The 11,398-nt window shown below is 39.8% G+C and overlaps 1 protein-coding gene across 1 annotated transcript; it reads left to right on the top strand.

Annotated features, from left to right (window-relative positions):
• The first annotated feature begins 2,441 nt into the window (after positions 1-2,441).
• On the top strand, positions 2,442-3,152 carry LOC149205262 (uncharacterized). Its single transcript, XM_089397358.1, has one exon. It carries the CDS (start codon positions 2,442-2,444, stop codon positions 3,150-3,152), a length of 711 nt encoding a protein of 236 aa, XP_089253484.1.
• The last annotated feature ends 8,246 nt before the right edge of the window (positions 3,153-11,398 follow it).

Raw genomic sequence — 11,398 nt, 5'->3', positions numbered from 1 at the left:
TAGATGGCAGGGACTAATAAGACCACTCAGCCCACCAATGCCTTAAGAGTTTTTCCACGACCATTGTGGTGTGGTTGTGCATGCACATAAAATTAGTATTTAAAAGATCGTCCTAGGTCAGGTATTCCTGTACTTAGATGCCATGATTATAAAATAATAACCAACCAATTTCAGGCAAGGAAAGAGAAGAAAATTAAAATTAAAAATAATTAAAAAAATAAATATATATATATTTTTAACAGAATAAACCTTGTAGAGTGTCGTTTAATTTTTGGTCTAACAACGAATAATTAAAAGTCAAAGTGTTTAAATAAAATTATCCAAAAATAAAATAATTAAAAGTCAAAGTGTTTAAATAAAATTATCCAAAAATAAAATAGAATGTAAATCTATAAGAAAGAACATTTAAATTAGTGATAAAAAAATAAATCAAAGCATTTTAAATAACTAAAATAAATTAGTGATAAAAAAATAAATCAAAGAGAATATTTTTTTTAATACTACCTAAGCACTCATCGGGATTTGAACTGGTAATCTATAGTAAACAATACCATAACAGTGCACCCATTCACTGTCAATCCAAAGCCCCATAGACAAAGAAAATAAATTATTAATATGCATAAAATTATTATAATTCATAAATAATTTTAAAAAGCTATTAAAATAATATTATTAAACCAATAAATATAATATATAAAAATATATTGTATATAACACTTTATATATAAAAATATATTGTATATAAGAAATTAGCTAAAAACTATTCTCCTTAAAAAAATTATACCTTACCCTTTATTTTAATTTTAAAATAAAATAAATTAATGTTTTTATAATTAAAAATTATATTAATGAAAAATAAAATCGTTTTTTCACTGCAAATGGTTATATATATTCTCCACGTATGTGGAAATAATAACTGAAATATTTTTCCACAATCATTATAACATTCCAATTCCCGAAAAAAAATTACATAATGGATATATTTATTAATTAAAATAAGGTGAGGGAATAATCATGGATTTATAAGCAATGACTTTATTAATTAAAATAATGCAAGGCAATAATAATTGATTTTATTTTCTATAACGGATGATTTTAATAATTAAAATAATTCGTGCGAATAAAAATTGATTTGTGAAATTCCAAGCCCAGATCGTCGGCATATCTTTCAGTTTACAATTTAGCTCTTTTGCACAGAACACGAGACCGTATTGCTGTATTGAATGTTATGATTATATAATAAGACCCAACGAATTTCAGAATTTCAGTCAATGAAAGGAAAGGAAAGAAAATTAAAATTAAAAATAATTTAAAAAAGAAATATTTTTCTGTATAAAGTAAGTTTTGTAAAGTACAATTTAATTTTTTTGGTTCAACCACAAATAATTAAAGGCAAAGTGTTTATGGAACATGATATACTTGCCAACAGCGAGATAATAATAAGATATCGTATGAGGGAGTTTTGGCGATCGATGGAGGTCCTTTGAATGGAACATCAATGGACATCGGCTGAATAGGATGGCTGAAGGGTACGGGGTACTGCAGCCGTCAGCCACCTGACCTGCAGCTACCCCGTCAGCACCTCGGAACCCGAACCACCTTTCTCCCTTTTACCTCAGCACTTGTTATGGACTGGGGTTTTTACTTTGTTTAGGTTAATCGTTTGGGGAGGGTTTCGCTCTCAGGTCGCTCTCACCCTCCTCTCCCCCGACGGTTTTCTCCAATTACCTTCTACAAGCACTGGACACTGCTCCCCGGGGTTTTCGTTTCGACTGTTACCGTTTCCATTGCCGTCGGTGCCAGTTTTCCATCAGCCAGCTAGTTCGAGGCGCTTAACCACTTCCTAGTGCAGTTGTCAGCATGTATATTGACGCTGTGGATTATTCGGAGGATCCACTGGAGGAAGGCTCCATCTGGCACTCCACGTATGCAGCTTTTGAAGGTATGTTACACTACAACGAAGGTCTTTCTGGTAATTTTGCAGATTTTCCTCAGTCCTCTGGTCCTGTTCACACCGCCTCAGTGCTGCCGAAAGAACCCTCATCCTAGCCGCCTTTCTCCGTGCCATCCCCGACTACCTTGGGTTTTCTCTCTGACTGTATTATCCCTTCCCCTGATATCGCGGGTCCATCATCTGTGCCGCCGGGCCTCTCATTTGTACCACTGTCAGAAGCCCCATCTGATGCCCCCCCGCCTGTCGACCCCATCTCGTCCTCCACTCGTACTATACCCTCGGGTTGTTTCTCCTCTGTTCCCCCTCTTACTGAGGCCATTCCCATTTTTCCCTCTAACACCCCTCCTTCGAAGTTCCAGAAGTAGCGAGGGTTTCTGCAAACCCTAGCATCCCGCCATCCCGTCCCCTAAAGAAACAAAGGTGTTTTAAGTCTCGGGTTGCAGACGTCATCCTTCGGCTTGAAGAGGATATCCAGTGGGGGGATACGATGGATTATGCTGACAGAGTTCTGGTAGGAAGAATCAGAGGAAGAAGCTATTCAGCTGCCCGGTTGAAGACATGGGCTACGGAAATTTGGGGTCAGCACCTGGTGGACATCCCCTTTGTCCAAACCTTCGTACGAGGATGGTTCGCGTTACGCTTTGCTAGGGCTGACCACACAAGTTGGGTCCTCTCATCTTTTTGGCACTTTGAACATGCTCCAGTGCTCCTTAAGTGCTGGACGCCTCTTTTCGACCCCGAGACTGAGCAAATTGGAGTCGGCCCTGTCTGGATTAGGCTTCCTGGCTTGCCTCTGCAATATTGGTCTGAGGAAATTTTCCGAAAGATTGGGAATTCCCTGGGCACATACATGGAGTACGATAAATCCTATCAGACCACGGGCATGATGGCATATGCAAGAATTCTTGTTCATTTGGACACCAGAGGAGGTCTACAGGAATATATCACTATACAATGGAGATCCTTCTCGCGCAAACAACTGCTTGACTATGAAGGCATCCCCTACCGCTACAGAAGGTGTCATCAGGTGGGTCATCTTTATAGGGCATGTCCCCTCGTAAAGAAACACAAACAGGACTCTCAAGATCTGGAACAGGCTCCACCTGCAGAACAACCTCCTCCTCCTGCAGCTGAGACCCAGACGGCGGAACAGATCAAGACTTCGGATACGGTTGAAGTGCCTCCTGCACCAGCATAGAAGAGGCAAGGCAAAACTACCATATGGCCTCCCTCCCCTCCTCTGACGCGCTCCAGGGCTGCCAAGGGTGATGTCTTCTCATCGGGTATGTCTCTTTTTTCTAATGTCTCTGCATCTCATCATTCTGCATCTTTTTCATCTCTCTCTTCTCATTTGCACCATCAGTCGTTGGTCTCCCCTCCCCCTCTCCCCTCTACCCCTTTCCCAGCCTCCAGGATTCCCCCCTTTCCTCCTCTGGCAGGACAATCCTATATGTCTTGCTCCCTCCCAGTGCCTCTTCCTATTTTCACCTCCTGCTTCCTCTCCACTATCCTGATCCCCTCACATCCACCTCCCTCCCCCTTGGTTAATTCTGCCCCGCGATACTCAACCCGATCCAAAACCAAAGAGAGAGAGCGGGATGCAGTCGGCCTAGATGTGGACTTCCCCTGGTTACCCCCAAACCATCGAAGGGCAGACCCTCCAACCTCAACAAAGCGATCTTTCAAGCTGGAGAAGAGGTTGTCCAGGGAAAACAAAAGACCATCGAAAGGGTTCTTAGAGCAAAGGACACCCTCCCCCCTCCCCCTCCATGAAGCTTTTATCTTTCAATTGTCGAGGGTTGGCTAGCCCTGAGAAAAAATTAGCCCTGAAAAGACTTTTTCTGACTGAGATGGTCGATGTGATATTCTTACAAGAAACCCTATGTATGACTAACTTGATCATACCCTTACTGCAATCATGGATGTCAGGCTGGAACTTCCATGCTCTGGATGCCTCTGGGCGATCTCGGGGGGTCGCAATTGGTTTTTGGAACAGGACAATTGATCTAAGGAACATCTAGGGTGGAGGAGGTTTCATAGGAGCTGACATCTTTTCCAAGGATTTGGAGGCTGAAATCAGGGTTGTAAATGTCTATGGCCCCTGCCAGAACAGGGAGACATTTTGGAGAAGGCTATTCAGCAACTCTCTCTTACAGGCAGACAATATTATCCTCGGAGGGGATCTAAACTTCTCCTTGGGCTTCATGGAATCTTGGGGCCATATGGCTCAGATAGATCCGCTATCTGATGTTTTTGTGCATATGCTAGAGGATCACCACTGGATCGACATCCCATCTGCCAAAATCCAGCACACTTGGAAAAACAACCATACAGGAAACCAAAGTCTGGCTAGGAGATTGGACCGCTTCCTTATTAAGGAAGCCTTTCACGCCCAACATTCTCGTTCCAGGCAATGGGTGGGCACTGGTGGAATCTCAGACCATCGTCCTATATATCTGGAGCTAGATGATAGCTCACACAAGATCAAAGCTCCATTCAAATTCAATTCAACTTGGCTCAGGGACCCCTCCTACATCAAGCTGATCACTGACTTCTGGCAATCCCACCCGATCTCAGAGGAGGAAGACCCTGCCAGAGGCTTTGTCCACAATCTTAAGGAACTAAAGGGCATCTCCAGAGAGTGGGCGCACAAGAAGAGGGAACAGGATGACATTAACTTAAGACAAGCGGAACATGCCATCTCAACTATTGAAGAAAATTCTGAAGGCACTTTCACCTCACTGGAGCAAAAAGAGCACAACACTCTCCTCATCAAACAAAGATCCCAAATTCTTAAAGACATAGAGGAAAGCTGGCGACTCAGGCGCAGAGCGACTTGGCTACAGGAAGGAGACGAAAACACAAAGTTTTACCATAAGTTTGCAAATGGACGAAAGACTATTAACACTATTTGGGAACTCCAGAATGATCAAGGACAAGTGGTTAAAACATCCAGAGAGTTGGCATCCTTAGCCAGCTCACATTACAAAGGCATTTATTCGGCCCCTGAAGAAGCCAACATTCTGGAGATCATGCGTATAGCAGAACTCTTTCCTCGGTTTGTAGAGTTGGAGGAAGCGGAGGAGCTTTCCAAGGAGGTAACTATGGGGGAACTCGAAGCCACCATCAAGGGTTTCCAAAAAGACAAGAGCCCAGGCCCTGATGGATGGACCATAGAATTCTACCTCGCTTTCTTTGACATTCTGGGGCATGACCTACTTAAGGTGGTGGAGGACTGCCGAATCTCTGGGAGGATGTCTCCGGCAATCAAGTCTACGTTCATTGCACTCATTCCCAAGTCTGATAAGCCCTCATCCTTTAATGACTTCTGCCCCATCTCACTGTGCAACTGCCTTTACAAAATAATGGCCAAAATCATTGCAAATAGGCTCAAGCCCATCCTCTCGGCACATATCTCCCCAGAGAAATTTGTGTTCCTACAACATCGCCAAATTCATGAAGCCATTGGAACTGCACAAGAACTACTTCACTCAGTGCACTTAAGGAACCTGAAAGGTATGATCCTAAAAGTGGATTTATCTAAGGCTTTTGATAGGGCAAATTGGCTATACATTCGATTGCTGCTTACTCATTTGGGTTTTCCTTTTACATATATCAAATGGATCATGAGCTGTATTACCAATGTCTCATACAACGTTCTTCTAAATGGTGCCCCTACTCTGTTCTTCTCAGCTGAGAGGGGACTAAGGTAGGGATGCTCTCTCTCTCCCCTGCTCTTCCTCCTCATCATGGATGGCCTAAGCAGAATTGTAAGTGTTGAACACAGAAGGGGCAGAATAATGGGAATTAAGATCACAACAATTGTTCCTTAACCCACTTGCTGTTTGTGGACGATGTCCTCATTTTCTTGAATGGAAGTATTGGAGACACAACTACCCTACAACATGTTTTTGGTCTCTTTCAAAAGGCAACAGGTATGGTCATCAATGTTCACAAGTCCACTTTGACAACAGCTAGCTGCTTCCAGACTGAAGTGCAATTTGCTTTACGCCGGTTCCCATTTACTCTCCACTCTCTAGAGGATGGGCTGAAATATCTAGGCTTCAGGTTGAAGCCCCAGGGCTACAAAATAGCAGATTGGACCTGGCTCATCTCAAAGGTTGAAAAACGTTTGAACATATGGTACCATAGATACCTCTCTCGAGCAGGCAGGCTTATCCTCATTAAAGCAGTTCTGGAAGCGACCCCTGTGTACTGGATGACATTGGCATGGATCCCTAGGGGAATTCTTGCTAGGTTACAAAATATTTGCAGCAGATTTCTATGGAAAGGTAACAAACAAGGAAGTCTCTTTGCTTGGGTAAAATGGGATACTATTGCAAGACCCAAGAAATGGGGGGGTTGGGGCATTAAAAAGCTGGACATCTTCACCAAAGCACTGGTTGCAAAACTGGGTTGGCAGCTAATTACATCCCAAAGTCTCTGGACAAAGGTTGCCTATGCTAAGTATATCTCCCCTACAAATTTGATGGATTGGATCCGGCTGGACCATCAGAACAACAACAACATCTCCATCATATGGAAGGCGGTGTTAAACTCTATCCCCCTCATTCGAGAAGGTCTAACATGGAGGATTCATGAGGGTAATGCAGTTCGTATCGGTGTTGATCCCTAGATTGGTTGCGGAAATGCTCACAGGCTTCCAGCTGAAGTGATTGGTCTTTTAGCTGATCAAGGCTATACTCATCTCAGTCATATTGCCGACCCTATAAACACTTCTCTCTTTCTGCAGTCCTGGAAATTGACCCTAGACATTCATCTTCTGGCACAATGGCATCAGGCTTGGCATGATTTTACAGAGGCTCTTACTCAATCACATATTCAGATATCAGAAGGAAGGATGAAATTGTGTGGGCTCATGCAAAAAATGGAAGATAGTTGCATAAAGATGGGTATCTGAAGCTCATGGACTTTGCAAAACCAGAGCATATAGAGCCTTGGTGGAAAGCTCTCTGGAAACTAAAAGCGGCCCCCAGAACGTGTTTACTCATGTGGTCCATTCTCTTCAACAAAATCCCGACAGGTCTAAATCTGATGAAGCGATCCTTCCATGGACCCTTTTGGTGTCACCTATGCAGAAGCAACGAGGAAAGTACTGAGCACCTTTTCCTGGACTGCCCTATCATCACAGATCAATGGAACATCATCCTTGCTCATTACCCCTCACTTCAAGGCTGGCGAGGGAGAACCTTACATGAGGCTTGGAATAATTGGATCAGTGGACACAGGGGAAAGGACGAGAATTTGCCATTACTGATGTGCTGGGCCTTCTAGACAGCTAGGAATCGAGCCATTTTTGACCTCAGGGATCCCCATTGGCTTTCTAATAGAACCAGAGTTATAACAGATTTTAATCTATTACCTGAGGAAGAATCTCACCCTCCCTCAAGGGACATTCAACTTGAGCATATTGATAAAACAATCCCTTGGGCCTATTTTGATGGATCAGCCCAAGCAGAGGGATGTGCGGTGGGGGGGGGGCATTCTTTTTCCTGAGTGAATCCCACTACTACAAAATCCAAATGAATCTGGGAAGAGGCACAAACAACTATGCTGAGCTAGCCACCACCAAACACCTCCTCCACTTTGCTCTGAAAAAACATTACACTCATCTCCAGCTGTTTGGGGATTCCAAACTAATTTGCAATTGGTTAAATAGAACATCTCATTGCTCTGCATTCTCATTGAGGCACATTTTGGCTGAGGCTCACAGACTTATATCATCCTTTGATAATTTTTTCTGTCATCACATTTTCAGGGAGCGCAACACAGGGGTAGACTTCCTATCAAAGGAGGCAGCGCACCGGCAGGAAGAGGACTGGTTAATTCAGGAAGAAATTGATGGAACCTTCCATCAGTATTATCACAGACCATTCATAGATCTTCATATGCCACAGGGGATATAAGCACTCTATTTATATTTTTGTCTTTTCTAGTATTATGTATGTTGTTTTAATTTCTGAACATATGGTCCTACAAGAACTCTTTCCATAGAGATAGTTTTGACAGTTTATAGCTATAACTGATAAGTGACAGTTCAATTTTGAGATTTTCAAATGTACTCCCTGCGTGGAGAATCCAGCTTTTTTGTTTTGTTAAACAGATGGTGGGGCCAACCAACCTCAATATGCATATGCTACGGCATCTACAGAATGTAATTTCTCATCATTAATAGAAATTATGACTTTTTCCAAAGGAAAAAAATAATAAGACATTGTATGTTCCGGTCGTATGTTCTCGAACAAAGACATCATATGTTCCCGAACTTTCTTGACAATTTATACTGCATCATATATTATAAATCAATGCCTTATAACACCATATATTATAGAACACCATGTTATACATTAACGTCATATATATACAACACCATATATTAACTTCAACACAATACACCATATATTGATGTAATATACCCACATTCATATACCAACAATAATGATACCATAACACACTATAATATGTCAATATATTGCTGACTTAATAAAAAAATATCGTCTGAAACACATTATGTAACTGCTATGTAACACAATACATTAATAATGTCATCAAATAACATTGTAACATTGTCAAATAACAATGTAATATGTACTCTATTAATGTTGTCATAACATGATGTCATATGCATTCTATTAATGTTTTCATAACACTATATATTAACACACCATAATATTTGTAACTTTGCCAATAACATTATAATGTCTCTAATAACATTTATGCCATATTCATTATATTGTATGACTTCACATGTCATTTTGCATTGACTTCACGATTTTGCATTGTGTAATAATCACCTCTGGTAACATTAATATTCACACCGAGTTCACCAAGTAGTGTAACATTTATTGCACCATAATTATCATTTCTATTAGTGTAGTATGTAGTAACACATATATAGAATGATTCCAGTCCATGGCATGCAATAATGCTCCATCCTAGTCATTTTCTGTCATCTTTTTCAACGACTATCATTTTTGTCTTCTATATAATGCTATAGATGCATTTTCTCAGGTCCATAGATAACACTTAGAAAGAGATCAGTGGGTGCCAGAGGAACTTATTATGAAAATCTCTCTTATTGTGTGTAAGTATCCAAAACAATTAGAATATTACATCCATTGTGAGATCAGTTTGCTCATAACATTGTCTTCATATTTGTTTGTGTAGAAATTTGCTAGGAATATTTTATCGGCCTGTCTCTCCTTTGCTTTTTCATTTCCCATTCTTTGTTTCTCTTGCCTTGCGAGTAGGTGATGGCAAGTCTACTACAACTGACTGTATTTCAGCCCTGAAATCATGTCACTCAAGCCTTCTACTCTCTTATGGTCGATACTTTAGCTCCAGTTGTTACTATTGATAAAGCCTCTTTAACTCTCTTTCCCTTTTTAGTTCTCATCCAACATAAAGAGTGTCTCTTGCTCAACCACACAATTTCTCTTATATATACATTAAATGAAATGCATAATATACTCTTTCTTTAGTGGTATCTTCTACTTGAGATTTTGATCATGATTGAGGCCTAGGCCCAATTTCTCTTACTCAAAGATTTAGGTTTGAAGTTGCATAAGGAAATTCTTAGATTGATTATCCCTTTCAAAATACTTTTGGTGTTGCTCTCCTCGTGATATATTTCACGATTTATGACTGTTGCTCCTCTAATACTAACATTAACATATTCTTCTTTTTCTTCACGAGTAACTCCCCTTGAGGTCGTGATGACTTCATTTTGTTATTGAAGTCCCATGTTGGTACTTTTTCTTCCTCTTCCACACTGTAGTAGGTTTCCTTTTGTTGTTTGCATTTATTTCATTGTTTGGTATGCTTGGAGTTGCTTCCATCTTCGGTCTAGAGCTCTTTAGGGTATATGGCAGCTTGCAATCTTTAGCTTTGTGGCCAAGCTTATCACACACATAACGTACTGTGTGGCCAATAAATGGGGAACATGGTGTATTTCTTCTTGTATTCACATTTTTCTTTGCTTACAATTTGCATTCAATAGATTTATGTCCAAATTAATTGCAAAAATAACAATAATCATATAAATTATTTGTGTACCTGGTGGATGATTGTCTTCTCTATGAGGGAACCTTCATGTTCGTTGTATCTTATGCTGATTAATCTTGGTTTGCTTGTTCTTACAATATGCTGCTACATATCCAAGTTCATGAAAAGAAAAACATTTGATATCTTAAAAGGGAGCAAAAAATCTCCCTTGGGATCTTCCAACTTTGCTTAATTCATCTTTAGGAGAAAATGGCCTTTCTGCAAAGAGCATTTTCTTCGACTCATTCTTTTCATTTTGATTCTATTGTTTACCTTTATTTGTTTCCTTGTTAATCACACTTCTTGTCCCTTCTACCAAATGTATTTTCAGGGCTATTTTTCCTCTTTAACGGTTGATTTTTCTGACAATCTCCTCTTCTAGCTGTTTATTTGTTATTTTATTCTAACTCACTTCTAGCTAAATTAGTATAAGCCTCTGAACTTTCACATTATTCTTCTTTCTCCTTCAATCATTTTCTCATTATATCTTCTATTATTCTTGCTTCTTCAATATATGTCCTTAGGCTAACGATTTCCTTCTTGAACTCATGTTCTCTTTCATCACATATTTGCAACAATTTCTTATGGTTTATGCTCTCATTAGCAAGTTTTTCTATTTCGGCCAAGGCTGAGTCAAGCTTGATTTGTTCTTTAGCTAACTTTTCTTCATGACCATTAGGTACATTCATACTTGCAGAATAGGTCTCATTTGATTGGATGGTTTCCTTTTGACACGATTTTTTCTTCTTATTCTTTTTCTTCTCCTTTTCTGCACTGCTGTTACTAGTATCTCCTTCATAGATGAGTTACAATCTATTCAAATTCTTTTGCATATTTTAAATATATTATTGTATCAAGATACTTATTATGAAGATTGTTATACATTGTACATTTTATCTTAGCATTCCATTGTTATTCTTGAGTAGAGGGAGAATCGTGTTTACTGTATCCATCACATACAAGCTTCCATATCCAAGTCCATAAGCTATAAGTTCTGCTTTTACCTGATCTCTCCATTCATTAAAGTTTTCCACACTTAGCACGCGTATACTATGATAATCCATATTTAACTAGGTCTACCTTCCAGTTGTTAGACTGTCACAGAAGGAACCCACTTTGATACAAATTGTTGGAAACTTAAATAAACTTAGAGGGGGGTGCATTAGTTTAGTACATTCATTGACATTAAATTATGATTTTTTTGCAATGATTAATTGAACTATTAAATAAGCATCATACACCTTATGTACACCAAATTTAATATATAACTAGCATTTAATAAGTAAACCACAATATAACAACTTTCATGACAACATAAAATCAACACACATAAACATCACATGTGGACACCAGATATAAGTGGAAACCCATAAAGGGAGA

The sequence above is a fragment of the Pinus tabuliformis genome, chromosome 1_2, assembly GCF_031772625.1.
Source record: "Pinus tabuliformis cultivar Carrire ecotype Pingquan chromosome 1_2, CPIR1, whole genome shotgun sequence".
Classification (NCBI taxonomy): domain Eukaryota; kingdom Viridiplantae; phylum Streptophyta; class Pinopsida; order Pinales; family Pinaceae; genus Pinus; species Pinus tabuliformis.
This window is presented reverse-complemented; position numbering and strand designations above follow the sequence as displayed.

Coding starts and splice junctions, on each gene's coding strand:
- LOC149205262 (XM_089397358.1), top strand. CDS start 2,442: ATGGATTATGCTGACAGAGTTCTGGTAGGAAGAATCAGAGGAAGAAGC.